General features: G+C 38.0%; 1 protein-coding gene across 1 annotated transcript; it reads right to left on the reverse strand.

Moving 5' to 3' along the window:
• Nucleotides 1-966: 966 nt before the first annotated feature.
• On the reverse strand, nt 967-13,799 carry LOC149287473 (G protein-coupled receptor 83-like). Its single transcript, XM_089492858.1, has 4 exons — nt 13,419-13,799; nt 7,250-7,375; nt 2,028-2,161; nt 967-1,588 (listed from the first exon to the last, which is right to left on the reverse strand). The coding sequence occupies exons 1-4, from the start codon at nt 13,797-13,799 to the stop codon at nt 967-969; spliced, it is 1,263 nt and encodes a 420-aa protein (XP_089348984.1).
• Between the last annotated feature and the right edge of the window lie 7,465 nt (nt 13,800-21,264).

Below are 21,264 nucleotides of genomic sequence, written 5' to 3' on the forward strand. Positions count from 1 at the left end.
TGTGTGTATGCACATGTGCGTGTGTATATATTTGCATAAAATAATGTAAGCACATAAAAAAAATTAAAACAACATAAAAAAAGTAATAAACGGTACCATAGGCCAGAAGGATACCAGATGGACATCTGTCTTGTGATTACCTGCCAGACCAGTTACTGCCAGCCCTTCCATGGGCATTTAGAAGGACTGCAGAAAAAATTATCATGAAACAGTGGATCCATTGCTCAGATGGGTTGCAAATACTTCTTTATGCTCCAACAGCGTTTGTATCAAGCATAAACTGGAGCATAAATGGGTTTGCACATAGGAAAATGAATAAAAAAACAAGCCCAAATTCTTCAAATCACAGAATACCAGGATGGAATAACTGTTCCATACCTTCGGCCAACTCACTTACCAGGCAATCCAAGATATGTCCCACATACTTATTGCTGCCTTTGTTCATTCTTGCCAAGCTTGAGTATTGCTTAATTGCACTGCAATTCTTTCTACTGTACTCAAGTTTCCAGTCTTACCCAAAGCATAAGTAGTGCTCCACTACCGAGTCCGCTTTACAGGTTTAACCCTTAGCAACAAGGTCTTGTATTTCTATTATTTCAAATTAAACTTATTTAACACATTAAAACATTTCTGAAATTAGGCACTTTCCAGTTAATATTTGTGAATACTGTGAGTCTTTTGTATATGTAACTTTATTTCTACAGTGCCATCCAAGTAAACGTGTGCAGCCCTTCACAATGGCAGATAAATAACAATAAAAATGAGTAAGTGCTTTTCATAGGTTAAAAATACTGCAAAGGAACTCCATCATCATGAACATTGAACAGTGCATGTGTCATGTGACCTTAAGTCAAAGTTATTTATTTATTTTTTTACCTTGTAATCTTTATTTGATACCATAAGAATCAGCTCTAAACTGTGATCAAGAGGTATCAAAGTGATTTTAGTTTGCATCACACAGCCCCTTTAGCTAGCTGTAACAATAGGCTCCACGCTGGAGATATCAGTCCTCCCTGAGTTAACATTACTGGCAGAACCAGCAGTCTGAGAGCTGGTACCTTGCTTAAAGTTACAGTTTTCGGTCCATGCATGTGGAAATGGGGGGGAGACAGATTGCAAAGCATGGCTCTGTGCCGGGGTTCTCCTTCTACATACGCACAGCAGGGCTTTGAGCTCTGAGCGGAAGCTCTCATTCAGCCAACAGTAGATAAATGGGTTGTAACAGGTGCTGCTCATAGCAAACCAATGAAAAGCAAAGTACATGGCATTGTTGCTGCTGATAACTTTGCTGGACATCAGAACCAAGTAGCAGTTTAATGGAAACCAACAGACTGCAAAAACCACCACCACAACCATCAACATCTTCAGCGTCATCTTTTTTTTCCGCCGATGAGCATAATATTGTTCCATGGTAATATCTCCTATGGCATTTCTTAACCATAGCTTCTTTGCCACCGTTGTGTAAGTGATGGAAATAACAATTAATGGTAAAACATATAGGAGTACAAAAGTAGCCAAATCAAGATACTTCCAGAAAAGATCAGCTGGATATGGGAAACTGGGAAGACAGACCATTCGCACAGTGTTTCTGTAGAAGAGAAGAAAAAACAAGTTAATATGGAACTAATTATTTTTTTTCAAATAAAATGTATCTGAAAACTGTGCATTGTTCATTTTCATTGTTTGCAAAATCTTATTGTTGATCCTAGATAGTAGTTGATCCCTGTCCATCTGCTCCTTTTACAGTCTGGAAAAATAAAAGCTTATTTTATGCATTTATGGTTCCAAAGAAAACTCTCTTCATGCATGAATGTGAATTTAATGATGTGTAAAACTATTAGTAAATCGAGAATATGATATATATAAACACAGCAATACATATTATGTGTAGATGTTTTGCATTCTGTAAAGTAATGCAGGAAATTATTATTTTAAACTACACAGGTTAACTAATTACAATGATCATAGCTATTTTCAGGTTGGTGTGACCTACAGTAAAATGTATGCCCCAAAAATTAGTCCCTCACCCAATGTAAAACTGTTCCAGCTTCTGATAGACAGCATGGGGCAATGAGAATCCACTGGCCATGAACCAGATGACGATAATGCAGATGATGCCCTTTACTGTAGACATCCTAGGCTTCAGTGGGTGCATGATGACCTGGAAAAAACAGGGATATATATTTGTATATGGGACTGCAAATTAGCTTGATGTAAATAGAAATTGACATTAAACACAACAGTATAATAAAAAGCTAAGGATATAAATGTATATTATTATAGACGACAGTAGTGTTCTGAACTCTATAAGCAGCTATAGTCATAGAAACATAGAAGTTGTCAGCAGATAAGAATCTTTCTTACTGAGAGGGTGGTACATAAGTGGAACAGCCTTCTAGCAGAAATGCTTAAGACTAGATTTGTGCATTCAGATTTTTACAGATTTTATTTTTGACTAAATTTGCCAATTTGTCAATACGAATCTCTGAAAATGAACAGGGCCCCCCAACAAAACAAACAAAAACAAAGCAAAGAGCTCAGAGAAGCGGACAAAGAAAGAAGACACAAGGAGCTGTGGATGAACACAGAAGAAAGAGGACAAAAGAACAAGAAGATGCAAAAAAAGAAGCAAGGGAAAGGGGGAAGCAGTCGGCAGAGAAACTGGGGAGACATTCAGAGACAGCATGAGAGATAGTGAATGAAAGTGTGAAAGAATGTAAATGAAAGTGTGAGGAAGTGGTTGAGAGCAGGCCCGGACTGGGACAAAAAATTGGCCCGGGCATTTAAGACTGAGCAGCCCATTTTTATGAAAAGACATATATGTACATACATATACATAATACTTGGTCATTTAACATGGGAAGCCTGAAGCCACAATTTAGTGTGACTAATCCTTGAAATAAATATTATAGAGTAAATAACACAATACCTTATCTTTTCCACTATTTCAGGGTGATTTCAGGGCCTTGAATGTTTTGTCCCCGAAGTCACGACAAATTCAGGAGGGCATTTTATCGCTGGATAAGTTAAAATGAAATAGTTCCTACTGTAAATTAAGGAAACAGATAACCAAACACACACACCAGGACAGGCTTTTCCACACCGACACCCAAACACACAACACGACAGGCTCTGCCACACCGACATCCAAACACACACACCAGGACAGGCTCTGCCACACCGACATCCAAACATACACACACCAGGACAGTTAAATATTTCAGCACTCAACTCCTAGGAAGCTGGGAGCTAGCAGGAAAAGGGCAAAAACAGAAAGCATAACAAAAATAGCAACGTTTCGGCCAAACAGGGCAGTTTGAGCTTGACAAAGGGCCTGTTTGGCCAAAACGTTGCTTTTTTGTTTTGCTTTCTTTGAGTAAAGTAACCTAAGGATTGGAAGCTGATTGGAGTGCTGGGGTTCTTTTCTGTGTTCGGACACACACCAGGACAGGCTCTGCCACACCAACACCCAAACACACACACACTAGGACAGGCTCTGCCACACTGACACCCGAACACACACATCAGGACAGGCTCTGCCACACTGACACCCATACACAAACACACATCAGGACAGGCTCTGCCACACCGACACCCACACACACACACACCAGGACAGGCTCTGCCACACTGACACCCAGACACACAAACAGGACAGGCTCTGCCACACTGACACCCAATCACAAACACCAGGACAGGCTCTGGACAGGCACACCGACACCCAAACACACACCAGGACAGGCTCTGTCACACCAACACCCATACACAAACACACACCAGGACAGGCTCTGCCACACCGACAGCCACACACACACACCAGGACAGGCTCTGCCACACCGACACACACACATACACACACACACCAGGACAGGCTCTGCCACACCGACACCCAAACACACACACACACACACACACACATACACCAGGACAGGCTCTGCCACACCGACACCCAAACACACAAACAGGACAGGCTCTGCCACACTGACACCCAATCACAAACACCAGGACAGGCTTTGCCACACTGACACCCGCATCCGGAGGGTTTCCACGGACAGTTTCACTCAGCCTGCCTGTTGCAACTTTGCCACCAAAACAGCCTGCCTGTGGCAACTTTGCCACCAAAACAGCCTGCCTGTGGCAACTTTGCCACCAAAACAGCCTGCCTGTGGCAACTTTGCCACCAAAACTGCCTGCCTGTGTCAACTTTGCCACCAAAACAGCCTGCCTGTGGCAACTTTGCCACCAAAACAGCCTGCCTGTGGCATCTCTGCCACCAAAACAGCCTGCCTGTGGCATCTTTGCCCCCCTTACACATCCATGCTATCACACACACATATATTTATTCACTCGCTCACAAATATTTATTCACTAATTCACAGATAATCATTCACTCATTCAGATATTCATTCATACATTGATACCCATTAATTCCCTCATTCAGATACTCATTAATTCCCTCATTCAGATACTCATTTACATATACTCATTCACAAACATTCATTCACTCACTCCTTCACAGATACTCATTAATTCACTCTTTCATTCAATCTCACATACTCCATACAGCCTCCCTCACCCCCTTACCTGAACCGATGATGTACGCGCCCCTCGCAGACTTCAGCGGATCTGCACAGGGGAAGCAGACGCACAGCAGGGTCATGTGACATATGTGACGTACGTCACATGGCTCAGTTGGATTCCTGCGTCCCCCTGGCCGTGGAAGGGACGCTGCTCGCGCACGTCTGCCAGGTAAGTAGCGGGCCCGGTCGCAGTTGCTGCGGGCTTAAGGGGCAGGTGCCCCTTTTGCCCTGTGTTAAGGACGGCCGCATAGGCCCAGTCAGTCCGGTCCTGACTGGACCTATTTTAAGGTAGGGGCCTGGAGCTGCAGCTCCATTAGCCCCTAAATCAATCCAGCCCTGTCCCGGCCCGGCCCACCGGGCAAATGCCTGGTTGAGAGTGTAAAAGAGCATGAAAGAGTGAACGAGGGTGAGTGACACATAATTGTTTTGAATGTAAAAAGCCCTCCAATTTTCATCCAATTCGAAAGGGCAGGAAATTAAATTCATTGTCCCAAAACTAAACAAAAAAATGTGTCCATAGTTTTTGGTTCATAGTCTAGGAAATCTAATACAGTGAGATAATTTAAACATGCATGGGGCAGAGGTATGGCTATTCTGAATCTAAGACAGGACAAACGACTGATTAAGGTTTAAGTCTACATCAGGAAAATGGTCAGAGTATATGGACCATATATGGGTTCTTATCTGCCTTATCTATGTTTCTATGTGTTTATTACACTATGTATTTTGGCTCAGTTTTTCAACTTGATGTAAAGCATCAAACTTTTTTGGTCCATGGCTTTTTCTTATTTTTAGGATAGCCTTATGCCTATTGCATTGTCATTCTGCTGGAAGGTTATTCCCCTTACCCACCGTCCTTAGAATGAAGAAAGACTTTGAACATTAAATGTAAGCTTCTGATCATTTAATTTTTAAAATATAATTATTTATTGCATCATCTCCTGGTTATTTAGTTCTGCTTATATAGTTCTGCATTTGGCTTCGCATTTTAGTATTGAATGGTAAATCTGAAACAAAGCCATGAATGTGCTTACAGGTCCTTTATCTCAGTGGAGAGGCCAATGGCTATTAGCATAAGTGGATACAGATTGCTCTAAAGGCTTTACTCCCAAGTACATGAAAAGTTTCTAATAATGGTGCATTTAATAAATGGATCATGAACTAGCAGGATAATTTTGTTTGAAATTATTACAAAGCTGGTTCACGATTGAATGAAAAATGTCTGGAATCTAAAAAGTATTACTTTGATTATTGTTCTGCTACATAAAAAAGTTTATATACCCTAACTTGTGTATCACACTAAGACAAGCTGGGTTACATAACTATTAGCTATACAAATGAATTTGTGATATATATAAAGCAAGTGGCAGCTATGAGTATGTGTGATATACATAAAGACACAAGTTACCGCCACTGAAGTGTGGGGTCTGGAGCTGATGCCAAGTCAACATTTTGTGATGTTTGAAAGAAAAAAAATAACTCTTTGCAATTGCGAACATTAGTTTTGCAATTATTCTCATTTAGACCGAAAGTAGACGATCTCATAATTAATATTAAGAAACCAAGCATATTACAACTAGAAGCCATACATCTCCTATCATACAACGCAAATATGAGATGCTCAACCAAGAACAGACAGCCACTAAATAGCCTGTCCTATGGCGTGTCCTCGCTTGGGAGTTTTAGCTCTCTTACGCCATGACATAGCAAACAGCTTCATCATCACATCAGTCTGATCCTGATGTACGTTTTGGCTTTCATTGGCTTTATCAGTAGAGCACAGCTGGTAACCTTCTAAGCACAAGAGAGCAGTAAGGTCCATGTCTGGATTCACCTTTTCACTTGGAGCAAGCCCTCCTGCCTAAACTGGTTGCTGTTTGCTTACAGTTTATATAACATGCTCATGGTCTCCGGGGGGGGGGGGGGCAGGAAACCCAAATCGGCATTGAGTCCTCTATTCTTGCTGAACCCCCCCCACCTGCTACATATATACTGTATTTTTTAGTGCACCATGTTCATCCATATTTACCTGTATATATATGGCAAAATGTGTAGACATATACATTCCCATCCCTATATTCATCACTGCATTCCTATTCCCTGTATGTGGACACTAACATCTTTTTTTTTTTTTAGCAGTGCTCACCCCCCCCCATCTAAACTCCCACTCAGAACATGTACAACCCTCTGGGGGACACATGCTTTTAAATATCTCACCTTCCCTTATCAGATTCTATGTGTCGTTTTGCTCAGAAATGTTGAGAAAGAGAGTAAAGCTCCCAAAAGCTTGTCATTACAAAATTCTGTTAGTCCAATAAAAAAGGTATTATCACAAGATACTTTTTTCATCTGTTATTTGATATTGACACCACTGGACTAATACGCCTACAACCTCTAATATATATATATATATATATATATATATATATATATATATATGAAACTAGTCTGCGCAGGGCACTGAGCTGGTAGGGGGTTACTGGTAGAAGGATCTTTCCGATGTTAGCAGTTAGCACCACTATATTGTACGTAGCTATCACATATGGTGAAGTACATCTAAAGTGAGAAACTTAGAGAATGTACAACTTTTTCTAAAAGGTATTACAAACTTCTTCAGACCATGTATGTTCTATTGTGTTCATTCACATAAGAAATCATGAACCACTCACCTGGTGTCTGTCTAGTGCAATAGCTGTGAGTGTCAGCACAGACACATGAACGGAGCAATATTGGACAAAACGGCTCAAGTGGCACATTAATTTCCCAAAGACCCATGTGCTGCTCACAAAGCGAACCTAAAATAGAGCAATAGTTTATTATGAACACATATATAATTTGATTTGGAAACAATAATTTATTATCTAAATCGAGGACATATTGCTACTGATCATTGGATTGTGTTTTATGTAGTCTATAGCCAAATTCTTCATGGTCTGCACTTTTATTTAGTGTCTTCTTAATATTACAATATGAAAAAGTAGACCCACTAATATATTTGTTTAACTTATGGCTAGTACATTTAACACTGCTCTAGGAAACATATACATGGGATAATTTCTATTATAACCAAACCATCACAGTGGAGATTATATATGATGTGATGTCCAAAGCATCTTACTGGTGATAACAAGCTGGGTTAGGTCAATGAGAGTGTAGAAAAAAACCTGAAGAATTCAATAAATACGCCAACAGCTTTGAAAGGCTATGAATGGACAGCATGTATAATAAAGTAGAGAATGTCAAAATCAATTAACAGCAATTTATTTTGTAGGACTGTTAGTAGTGGAACAATGCACAATAGAAACCACGGGGAAACACCACAGGAAAGAAATATGGCTATATTGATTATTTGGGCTGTAAGCACTGGTGAGCCTTCAAAAAGGGATGGATTTACAAAACAAACCCCAGTGCATGGAGTATAAAGGAATAAAATTAACATGTTACAGTCTGCTATTTTAGAAAATGTCCATGGTTTAAATATTCATTTCAGAATAGGAAAAAACATTAACCCTGAAACAAAAACACAAATACCAATACAATATCCACTTAATGTTAGTATTATATGAAAATAAATAAATTAGCAGAAATTGTTAAAACCATTCTCCTACAAGAAAACTCCTGTTACTTATAATTCCAAATAGTAAAAAAACACGGCTGTAACAATTCATTTTACACTTGTACCTTAAATAATAATTTCACAAATGCATTGATAGGATGAGATTAAATTATTAATCATATTATCGAGTTGTTGGTGAGTTGAAAATGGGAAAACCATGGTTAGTTTGCAGAATATCTTAATTGTTGTGTCCTGATTGTCCATTGTACTGCACTGTTGTTAAAATTATTTTTACATGCATTGTTACTGCGTAATAATTTTTTTAACCATTTTGTATGCTTCATGTTTCCCATTAAAAAATAAGACATCAATGCTTTTCTTCTCTTAAAAAAATAGCATAAATAAAAATAATGAAAATAACCTTATTTGAGTATTTGACTCAAAAAAAATAACTTTTTTTGAGTTGAATCTTAGCACTTGTTTTGTGTTGGCATGTCTATACAATGGTCTCTCATTTATAATTAAAATGCATTAATTACAGTATAGAATAGCTATTTTATATTAAGCAAAGAAAGGGGATTTCATACAATGTCCTATTTTTGACAGTAAGACACATCAGATTCAAGGGAAATTCAAAAGAAATATATTTATTCCTGGTTGGCAGAATTCAGTTCCTGCAAAGATTTGGTTTTTAAGGAAATCCACAAGATCAATGTACAGAAAAGCTACTCAAGGGTGGTATGTATTTTCAAGGTGCTTCAGATATGGCTATGACCAGTAGTTGTGCTTATCTGGAAGGGTTCCCTTATATACACAGGATAATTTGTACATTCACATATACAGTTACACTCGTCTATGTATTATAAGCTATAAGTCATGGAACAGTACAAAGCTTAATTCACAAAAAAATAAATCACTGACCGCAATTCACGTTCAAATAATCATTAAAACAATATGGTTGCATATGGTTCAAAATAACCATTAATTCATTGTTTATAAAACGAATTCAAGACGTATATCACCGTAGAGTATTTTCTTGCAGAAAATGAATGCATAAACATAGCAAAAATGTGTGCCTGCACAACAGGCGGCACCTCGAAGATTACCATGGGGAAGTGGAGTTTTTGCGTATTTTGTCTATTGTTAGTATGTACTCTACTGTTTTATAGTAAGGTAGTAAGATATAGGCTACATCAAAAGTTGTATTAACATGGTTTTCAGATTATATTTCTAGAATTGGAAAGGGAATGACTAAACACATTCAGCCTCAGTTGCAAGTTCAGGTAGGTGGTCTACTAATAAAGAAGCCCAAAATACAGTTGGCATACATGTTACATTTGCAATATCCAGCCCTGTCTATAACATATTCAGATGTAGTTGTCACATACATTTTTCCAAGAGCCCCTGATATTTTATGTTGAATTGCAAATAATGCATTTTTGTTTTGTAACAAAGTAACACACATTAATCCAGCATTGCTATGGCAATTTTCCTGGCACTCATAATGCTACCATGAACAAAACAAATGTTAGTTGGAAGCACACAAGCAGATATGTAATTTTGAAATACTGCACACTGCTCTAAAACTGTGCAGCTCTGGATTTATTAACCCCTTAAGGACAATGGGCGGTCCCTAAACCCATTGAAAACAATGCATTTTGAGCCCGTACATGTACAGGCTTTATCATTAAGGGGAACAATAAATTTAAAAAGTTAACTCAATGTGTCCCCCAGGAACCCCTCCCTTTGCTTTCCCTGATGGGTTGAATCCTATGCACATATGAAAATACTTAGTGGTCCTGTAAAGTCAGTCTGTCAGGAAGCAAATACCGGGTGAGTAGTAGGTCAGACATAGGTTGTTTAACTGATCCCTGACAAAATAACATCATAACTGCCCCTTTAATCTTTCTGTGGTGCAGGACCATCCTTTGTATGGGGCAAAAGGAGCAGAGACCCCAAGCAATGTATTTATGAGAGTATCACACTCTCACTTGTCCTGTTTCCAGGCGTCCCCATAACTGAGAGCAAACATTACATGACCTTGTATGGCAACTTGCACAGTGCGAGCTGTACTTAAGATAAAGTCAGGGCCGTCATCAGAAGTTTTGGGGTCCCTTACAGAACAAATAGTCTCCCCTGATGACTCCCCCTCCCCAGATGAGTCTCCCTCCACACCACCAGGATTTTCTCTTCTACTTGTGTTTTTTGATGGCAAAGATGCTGTTTAGTACAGACAAGCCGCCTCAGCACAAAGATGGCCCAGACAAGCCGTTTGGGCACAAAGATGGTGCAGACAAGCTGTTTGAGTGCACAGACAAGCCATTTGAATGCAAAGATCGTGCAGACAAGCTTTCTGAGTGCACAGACAAGCCGCTCGGGTACAAAGACATAATCAAAGCATCATGGGAAACTAGTGATGCCATATATGAGTGAGAGCTAGGTTGTCCACATGTTTTTCTGCCATTCTGAGACACAGTATGGCACGGAGAAGATTATATTGTGTTGTATTATATATATATATATATATATATATATACACACTAATTCACATATGCAAATGCATACACATAAAATACATTTTAGATTATAGAAGTTATTAGAAAGTCTTGGGAACCACACTGATTTCAGATTTCATAATACATTTATATTATAATATACTGCACATACAGTCAGTACCAGACATGAGCAGTCTCAGACAATTAATCTCCTTAATTACCAGGCATGAGCAGTGTCAGTTAACCCCCTCCATTACTAGACATAAGTAGTCTCAGACAATTAACCCACTCCATTACACTCGAAAAACAGACAAACAGTCACACACACACACTCAGGATATTTGAGAGATTTCTGCTGATTGACTGAAACCTCCTTTACCCTGGTGTGGACTTTTCCTCCAGTCCCCTCTAGTTAGTGGTCCAGTATAAAGCTTTTTTTTTTTAAGGAAGGGAGACAAAGTCTCCCCAGGTCCCCCAGGACAGCAAGGCTTGTTGTACTACCCTGGTGACAGCCCTGGATAAAGTTTTTAGGTGAAGAAAGATGGAGGTGGATAGAGAACTCTGAGAGAATTGAGCTGTGAGTGTGGAAGAGGCAGAGTGAACATGTATGTAAGTATATAGAGTTATAGAGTGTAGATGTGTGTATGTGTGTGTGTAGGGAGTTAGTGTATGTTAGTGTATGTAGCTAGCGTGTGCAAGCATATGGTGTTAGTGCATGTGTGTGTATGTTTATGTGTGTTAGCAGGAGTGTATGTGTCACCATATGGTGTTAACTTGTTAGGGGTGAGGCTAAGGTTAGTGAAGCCTGGGAGAGTGTCTGTATATGTGTAAGTAGATGGTAGCATGAGAATGTTGATATTAATATATGAAGGATTTATCTAGAAGCATATGAACATATTTCATGCAGCTAGCATTAAAAAAATGCATCTTTTTTTTAACAAAAAGTTGCAGTTTCACCACATGAGTGGTGCATTAAGAAATATCACCTAAGAACAACAATGTCCCACATGGATAGGTTTTACATGATTATGGGAATTACAGGGTCTAAATTAGAACATGTCCATTTCTTTTTTTCTAACTTGGATTTTTTACAGATTAATTCATTGGGTTGATGTCTCATTTAAGGCTGTATGGTGGCCCTATATTTCGATTTAACCCAAGAAAACTATATAGTTGTGAAAACTAGGGAACCCAGGATATTTATCTAGGGATATACAAGCATGTATACAAACTGTTTTTACACTAAGATGTAACAAAAGTGGTGATAACAAATATATGCATTTTTCACAGGAATGTGCAACATCCCCTAGTAGGCTTGGTCTTATGCTTGCCCCGCAGAGCAGATCAGCTCTTTATATGTACTTATCAACAGCATTCAAAATGTGTGCTGTATATGCCCTTGCACATATTCAATAACCACGACTAAAATAATACACACTGTAGCTGAAAATAAAACATGATTTAACAAATGGTTAACCTTTTGAATGCCAAAGGAATGAGAAATGCATTGCTTATATGCCTGACTTGGAAAAGAAAGCCTAAAATTCATAGGACTGAGTAAATAATTGCCTTTTCGTCTGTTACCTGTTAACATGAGGCCAGTAGTGCATTTGACTAAAATACTACCGGCAAATCCTTTCCAATAAAGCACTGAAGTCCCTGCTACATATAATTTCTTTTTCCAAATCTATAAAAATGATTAAGCATATTAAATGCACAAAAATATACCAGTGGTTAAATTATGAGATGTATTAGGTTTTTTTGTTGTGTTGATGTTATCATGTAGTATTATTATTATTACAATTATTATTATTATTATATATACCTTGAGTAGTTACCATAACTTACTCTTTTTGGCTTTTGATGTGCCCTACCATCATTTTGATTTGTGTCAGAAGCTACCTTAAAGCAAAAACATGTTTTCAATAAATCAGAATATAGAGCGTGTATTAGAATGTCCTTTATTAAAGTGTCAGTTTGGCTGTGACTGCAAATTAAGATCGAATCGCTGGAATTTTTATTGATGGTGTATAGATTAGAGCTGTGATCTGGTCAATGTTGCAGAATAATTGCACTTGTTTGCAGCAGCAGCAATGTACAGTATTGACACAGAAGAATGTTGAATGGAATTTCTAAAGAAATAAACCATAATTTGTCATAGTATTCCAAAATCTGTGTCAGAGCGCGGTCAAAGATTTTACATTATTCCGAGCTGGTTTACTATAAAAGGCAGCTTCCTGATGTTCTGTTTTTCCAAATGAAGCATATATTTTGTTGATTGTTTTCGATAACAAATATTGTTCTGCATTCTCTTTATCTGCACATATTTTAAAGAGGTCCAACATACCGGTATTCTAAAAAATAAATAATCACATTATAACTAAAACACCAACCATTTGTCAGAGTACCTGCCATACATGTAAACAGTTTATTGTTACAGAACTAACTGGGAAATCAAGTGTTAAGTGTTAAGACACTTAAGTCTTAACACTTAATATATATATATATATATATATATATTCGGTAACTTGTGTGACTCAGAGCTAGGTTTTCAGATTGTGTCTACTGATTTCTAAAACATTTGGGTGAATAATTCTCTTATGAGTCATACAACTGCCTTGAAACAAGTGTATACAAATTGTGAACATCATACTACACCAAAGCGAATTTTGTTATAATTGGCATCAAGATACCAGCACGTTTGTTTTTTAGACATTCCTTGAGGAATTAGTATACCAAGGAGTAATATTAGTTAAATGATAAATCTCATGACATATTTTCACTTACCAAGGTGAAGGGGGTGTTAAGGAGGGTTATCATGATATCTGCCACAGCAAGATTTACGATAAAAAGGCTGGTGGCTGACTGTATCCTCTTGTTCTTGATAATAACATGACACACCAGAATATTCCCAAACAGTGAGATGATAATGATTACGGAGTAGGCGACTATTAGGAAAGCTTTAACAGTGGAGCTTTGTGACTCTGCTTCATATTTTGTGCTGTTCTCAAAATCTCCCATGTCATCAATGTTTAAATCCCCATTGAAGAAGGATGAGATATTGGGGAAGCCATACAGGGCAGAAAAAAGCGCAGATGAGTTTACCACATCAGTCCTTCTGAATGGCTTAGAAGCATAAGGTAATGAGAACCACATGTGCCTGGTCATTTTTGTAAACTAGAACGGAAAGGCAACAGATCACTAAATAGAGTTTTTAGCAGCTTTTGTCCAACTATTGGATCTCTACTGGCTCTCTCTTTAGGAAACTGCAGACCAACTGCAGTTATGAAGCAATGTGGCAGACATCACTGTTTGTCCACTTGTTTCTTGGTAGGCTGGTGGTCATCATTTAATTCTTGTTTCCCTTCTTCTGGTGTATTGAAGTATCTGTGTAACCAACTACACAAAGCTTCAATTATAGTTTCTCAGTACAGGAGCCTCTAGTTCCTTGGATTCATCTTCTTATCTAAGGATACCCCAGTCTCCTTCCTCCAGCAGGCTGAAATCACATCAGCAGGTTCCCGGAGATTGGAAGCTGATCGCAGCATTTGAACACACATGGGAGTCACGCTTCCTATCTCAAGTGCTGGCTCTCACCCTTTATACATCAATGGTGTAGGGATGTGTCGCCTCGACCAATAAGCTGTCAGCTCTGCTTTCTATAGAATTTCTTTCCTCAGCTGTTCCGTTGTGAGCAGTTATTTTTGTCATCCTATGATTGCTATACTGATTCTAGAAATCAAATGCACAGAATGATATCATGGGAACAAGGTAGCTTATATTGATACTGATTATTTCGTTTCAGTAACATATTGCATACATACATCACCTGTGTTCCTAAAGCTCAGACGATGGAGAGACCTTTGTTAAAATAAACAATACTGTTTCTAATGGACAAGCTGAAAGCATATATGTAATATATACACTCCGGGATCACACCTAGTCTTTACTATTTGTTTTATACATGGTACTGACAATATCAACAATGTGATATGTATATATTAGGGTCTTAGGAAGCATTTGTTGTTTAAAATGTAAACGTCTATAAAATAATTAATTTGTAGTAGTTACTCTGTTGAAAAATGTAAATTTATAACTATATCTACCTCTAGTCCAATAGGCAGGAAAATCAGGCTAAGGGAACATTCCCCAGACTGGTTCCACCAGCCCAGAGGTTCTGGAAAGCTGTTCCATTATTGTCCCTATAGAAGCTGCTTCAAAGGACTGTCTATCTTTGCCCATGCTTCTGTGTTCAACTTTATTCTTCTTATTTGCTCTTTCAATATGTTTTCCCCTCTTTTTCAAGGGTTTTAACATTTTACCCTACCACTTCTGCTTCATTTTACCACTCACCCATTCTATATGCCATTAATACCTATATGCCTCTTTTAACCATCCAACTACTTCTTTTATATGCCTTTGATAACTCCCTGCCTCTGCTCCATACGACCATTGATCCCCTATTTCAGGCCAACTTTAACCCCCTTTGCCTCTTCATGCTTCCATTAACCTGTAATTACCTCCACTTCTCTAAACCCATCCCTCTATTTTAATTTCCATTTATTATGATGTTACACCCCTATATTCTTGTTCTTCTGATATACTATGTTTCACAATGCCTTCATTAACAACATATTCCACAGAATCTAATAAGGTGAGTTAGCAAATAATGTTTTGCCATGGATAGTTAGCATAACAGTACAAGAACAGGTTAAGTGCTTACTCATGATCTTACAAACTAGAAAAACTGGAGATTCATAGGCTATCAGACTAAAGCCAAATATGATCTGTGGACAAAAGTGATCCAACTATATGTTCTTTATTATGAGTCACAGTGCTTACATATTTCACTGTCATTTTTATAAATACTTATTTCTGTTGATCATAAAGTACAACCGAAGCACATACACATGAAACACACAAACACATTTTGGTACACAGGCATTAATAATGCCTCCTTGGATATTTTTAAGCACATTGCACAATGATCTAAGCAAACATCCAAATGTAGTGTGATTTACAAACACAGACTTGTTGCAATGACTAGGATTGCAAGTTTGTACAGAAGCAGCTCATTTCAGCCACTGCTTGCACAGATCCATTATTTTCCCATCAAGGACAGTTATTACTTTCACACTGAATCATCCTTACGAAATGCATCCATTCTTATGCTGAATCTAGTGATAGATTCATTGTATATAATAGCAATACAAATATTGCAGTTGGCACACCAAAAATGTTGATTTTGCCGGTTTTGTGTTTTGTTTTTCTAATATAAATATATATATATATATAAACCCTTCTGCTTTAAGCCACCCCCACCCCCTCTGGCTCATAATGAATAACTCAATGAAGTGGCATTGACTTAATTAACTTTATTTTATCTATTTCACTCTAACCTGCGTTTAATGTTTAAGCTGTTCTGAGGCAGCCGGGGCCCCTGCTGGTGAACCTGCTTGTAAATCCCTGCTGGTGATGCAAAATTTGAGGCCTTAAGCTATCAGATCAAACGTGACAATGCTCAAATTGAGCACCATTCATTCTACAGGGATTTAAGTTTTGACTCTTAATGCGGCAGGGACTTGTGAGGTCTGTAGAGACACTGATCTGGTCTCCTGCCACAGTATTTCACTGACTGATCGCACATTGTGTGTACATGTTAGCAGCACCCCTATGACAGAGCTGTCATAGAGCTGCACCCAGTGATCAGAGAGCTCCCTATAGGATTCCCCTGAGTTCTGTAGAGAGAAAGACCACAGGAGAACCCTATAGGGGAAACCCCCTGATTGCTGTGCTGGGAACAAGTGATTTCACTAGTGACAGAGCAAGGGTCCCCATGTGCTAATAGAGATCCCTGTGGTCATAAAGGACCCCAAAGTGGATTTCTCTACATTGCGCACAGCAATGTAAAAAAGTTAAATAAATGTACACATTACTGACCACTAACAATAGCTCAACCCTCCAAAATGTAGGAGTCATGAGGAAGCAGTACAAACAGATCAGTACAAACCATCATTTTACCCTAACTTGAATTAAGGGTAATGTGGCGGCGCTTTCGGTGACACCCTTTCCCTGACCATTCAATTGCCTGTGGGCAAATCTCCAATTTTCCTCATTGTTAATCCACTCCTGACAGTCTCGATTTTTGAGCCATTGTGCTGGACTCTTGTCTACAGGCCTGATCTGCAGCAGACTTAATTGAGACACTTTTGTGCAGAGAACATTATATCTTTCGAGCCTTCCAATCTTTGCAACAGTCTTGTGATCATTCATCGCTCATTGTTCCAACATCCATGCACAGGGGCTTCAGCAGGGCCTGGAATCCCCAACTGTGACATTAGTAATAAGAAACCCAAACTGTTATCATGTATGTTGGTTTTCTGATGTATGCTTAGGGGCTTTTTATTTTTGAGAGTAAAAAATAGTTCGACAAAAAATCACCATATCCAATGCCATTATAGTATCAATTAGTAACTACTTTTATATGGGATATGGTATACTTTTTATGGTATACTTTTATTTGGGAATGTGGTTACAACAGAATTCTAGAATTCTATTTCTGCATCTAATGAACTGCTGCACAGAGATTTTAAAGTATGGAGGGTTTTTTTTATATACGCTAACCACATAATGTAAGCGAGGAAGTTTGAAAACCATCATTAGCTGCACAGTAAAATAATCGTCAGCAGGCAACCATTCATTAGGTAAACAGGATTAGAACATTTAGCATACCTATTACTGCAACAGCTTTCCATTTCCATTAGTGATGTATTTAATAACTGGGCATTTTAGAGCACCATTCTCCTTCTGTTAATTCTGATGGGATTAATCCTGAATACAGACATACAGGACGTATCTTTCACATTATATTTAACTATTCTTGCTACTGGTTTTTTTAATGCATCTCAAAGGTTTGTCTGGTATGTGACGCAGATTATGAAATACATAATATATATATTTTACTCTAAAATAATACAAGGGAAATTTGGGAGCTTGCAATCAATGATCTGTTGATCCGTCTGAGAAAAAACAGCTTCTCACCATGACAGCTCACCAGAAGTAAGGTGGTATAAAACAAAATCTTATTGTAGAAAAATTAAATCATCCACAGCAGATATTTAAGAGGGTACAAATGACACTGGTGCAACACGTTTCATGTTTGTTAACACTATCGTAGGAACCAACTTTGTACAAAATCAAAAGGGAAGGAAATAATTAGTAAAACTATACACCACACTGCAAACCTGTTTGCATAACCAATGTATCACTCAGCAAGACTGAACCCATTACAAAGCAAATGTTGCCACCAAAAATTGTGTCAAAAACGTATTACAAAAAAGATATATTGTAAAAGATAAATTTAACAAAAGAGCACATCAAATCCTAGTTTGGAGCTCAAAAATCTTTGGCTTTCAAAGAAATTTAACCAGCCAGTGATATTTCCTCCCCTCTCTGAAATGTTAACTTTATCTATTCTTTGAATGATGCATTTCTTATAATCCCCTCCGTTACATTTGAAAAAATGATGACCAACTGGAGTTTCTATAACTCTCTCTGTCTCATCCGAGGGTAAATTGGTTTTATAATACATTTTTGTTGCTAAAGATGTTCCAGAGCTCTCAGCTTAAGCATTCCTGTGGTTTGTCCTACATACTGGATCTTGCACATATTACATGCCAACAAATAAACTACATAAGTAGAGTTACAATGAATATGTTGTTTGATGGTGTATTGCCTATTTGACACTGAACTTTTGAATACATCTCCAACTATAACATTTTTTTACATGTTTTACATCACATTTGAACATACCCTTTGTATTGAGCCAAGTTTCTTTCAAAGTAGATTTTGATTTATATAGACTGGGTGAAACCAAAAAACCTATAGCCACCATGTGGTAACCCTTGTCCACCACATCACATAGCCTGTCATAATTTATTAGAATCGGATCTACAACCTTTTTTATGGCATTAAACTGTGGATTGTAGTTGTGCTTAATACAGGGAGAGATAAATTGTCCAAAAAATGTGGCTTCACTGTGTGCGCCTCCATCTCCGGCCACACTAGGCTTGGACCTGGATTGCTTGATATTAGATGACAATAATTAATCACAATCAGTCTTTAAGGAAAGCCTTTTTTTAAAAAAAATGAAAATATGCCAAAAGGCAATCCCTAAGTTTACAACACTATGAAATAAAATCACTCAGTTTGGTACAATGTTTTTTCACCCATTGTCCCATGGGTATGTTTCTGATTAGGTGTACTGGATGTAATGACATGACCTGTAGATTTATTTTTCCATTATTCTCCTTTCTATACAATTTAGTGGCAATGCCTTTGTGTTCTACCTCTAATAAGAGGTCCAAAAAAGTTAACTGAAACATACACAGATTGTGAAAGAGCAATAACAGTAAGCCCAAGTAGTGCAAAATAAATAAAGAATAATATTAGGGACCTTCCAGCCACTGTTCACGTAAAATGTGCTTGTGAGTTTATATCAATAGGGGCTCAATTAGCATGCATGTGGGCTGAACTAGCAGGCATGGGCAGCAAACTTAACTGTTCTTCTTTCTTCAATTGGGAGAAATGAGACAGAAGTATGCAGAAAAATGCCATGGGGTATATGCAAATTGGACTTTTAGAAAATTTAAGATTTGACTGGTCCAGTTTGATATTCACCCTTCAAGAGTCTAGAAACCCAGGTCACGTAAACTTCAGTTAGCACTGCAAAATCCTTATTCCTGAAAACATGCATTGTTTGCAAATACAGTTAAAGCCAACAATTCAGGTTTTTAGTGTCTTCCTTACTGACATCTCAATTAGTCTTTCCGATAAACCATATTACAAAATAATGGACATCCTGGTATATGCTGTTGTGTGGCTCTTTAGGTATACAAATTATAGACTCTATATACATTGAACAGCCTCCTAGCAGAAGAAGCTTAAGGTCCACACAACCCCTGAGATGTGTACTTTTATTTAATGTAATAAATTACTAGTGTAAGGAAGATTTACTTTACTGGGAGGTGGTAGCTATGTGGAACAACCTCTCAGCAGAAGTAACTTGAAGTTGAGATTTTCAGTTTTATTTTTCTCATCTTTGCACCTCCATATTATAAGTTGATATTTCGGTTGGGAATTATGAAGATATTATAAAAAGTTTCGTTTTAGTGATCGGGTAGAATTTAGTATAGATATATCTGGCATTTTATTGGTTAACTATAGCCTTTTGTTTTGTTGTGCTTGATTGTTTCCTGGAGAGTTTTGATTTGCTAATACTGAATTTGCAGCACCTGTTATATTTATTGGACTCTAAATGCTTAGCACACTTTGAAGCTTAGCCACATTTCCTGGCTAAAAATGCCAGTCATAGCTTGTTTAAGCCTTCCTGACTCCAGGAATAGTAACATCCCACACTATGTGTGAGAGAGGGAGATGACTAATCCATAGCAGGCAAACAAATGAACAAAACTTAAAGGACAACTGTAGTGAGGGGAAAAAAATGTTGCTTTAAATTCTTTAAACTCTAATAACATCAGATATGATGTAAAACTGTAATGCAAGGATGTAAGAAATACTCTTTTTCCAGTCTCCACACAGCCTGTGTGCATCCATATTGAGTGATCCGTCTGTCAGGTCCGACTAAAGATGTGCATCCCTGTCTGTATGTGATGTTTTGAGCATGCGCGGCTGCCATTTTTTGTTAATGGCAATAGCATTACAACGAGGTCCGGCAGCCATTTTTTTTATTGGTGGCGGCCATTTTGGCATTGGCTGTTAAATCTTCATACACAGCCTGAGTGCAAACTCATCTGTTCAACTGTGCACATATAACAAAGTAACATTGCCATAATTACCATAAAGCGATCACTAGATTCCAATATTTCATTTAAAGGGATGATGTCAAACATCAAAAAGTGATATCATGATAATCTTAACTATAATAATCAAGGCCAGACCCCCCCACAGAAAGGACAAAAACTAAGCAAAAAGCTTCAAATTGTCATCTAAAATTCATGGGTCCACATTCATGCACACTCTAATACTCATTCATTCTTTTTCTCATGCTCTGTGTTTTCCTACCTTCTCTGCTGACTACCTCCACCGACCACTTTCGCTTCTGCAACTTATTCAGTATTTTCTGTCTTCTTCAATCTGCTATCGGCTATCTTTGTCCACATCACTGCGATCATAAACTGGCGGGGTTAGAGGATCGGGGAAAGGATGTCAACCAGGTTATGTCCAAAGAGATGTGGATGAAGATAGACAATAGCAGATCGAAGATGCAGAAGCGGAAGTGGTCCTCAGAGAAGGTAGGGAAACATTTACAGAGCGTGAGAGAGATTGATGGAAAATAAGAGTGTGAGAATGAATGTGAGTGTGAGAATGAATGTGAGCACAGGGTAAGACATTTCTTTCTCAAATTAAAAATGCCAACTTTCAGCCAAAATGAATGGGCAGGGAACAAAATGTGTTGCTTGAAAATGAATGTGCCAAAAATAATTTTTGACCCATTTGCACATGTCTAATAATCAGTACATACCAAATTAATTTTACATCATAGTGTCATTATAATTCATTAGAAAAGTATCCATCTGAAGTTCAATAAAGTGTTGACCAGAAATTTTTTTGT

This window comes from Sceloporus occidentalis, unplaced genomic scaffold, assembly GCF_023333645.1.
Source record: "Sceloporus occidentalis isolate IW3139 unplaced genomic scaffold, rSceOcc1.0.p SCAF_60, whole genome shotgun sequence".
NCBI classification, from domain to species: domain Eukaryota; kingdom Metazoa; phylum Chordata; class Lepidosauria; order Squamata; family Phrynosomatidae; genus Sceloporus; species Sceloporus occidentalis.

What these genes read in the sequence shown, in the direction of transcription:
- LOC149287473 (XM_089492858.1), bottom strand. Translation starts at nt 13,799, where the DNA reads ATGACCAGGCACATGTGGTTCTCATTACCTTATGCTTCTAAGCCATTC. An exon ending in TTGCACTAGACAGACACCAG is followed by an intron (nt 2,162 to 7,249) that starts GTGAGTGGTTCA and finishes TGTTTTTTCCAG; the next exon opens with GTCATCATGCACCCACTGAA. An exon ending in CTGGAACAGTTTTACATTGG is followed by an intron (nt 1,589 to 2,027) that starts GTGAGGGACTAA and finishes TCTCTTCTACAG; the next exon opens with AAACACTGTGCGAATGGTCT.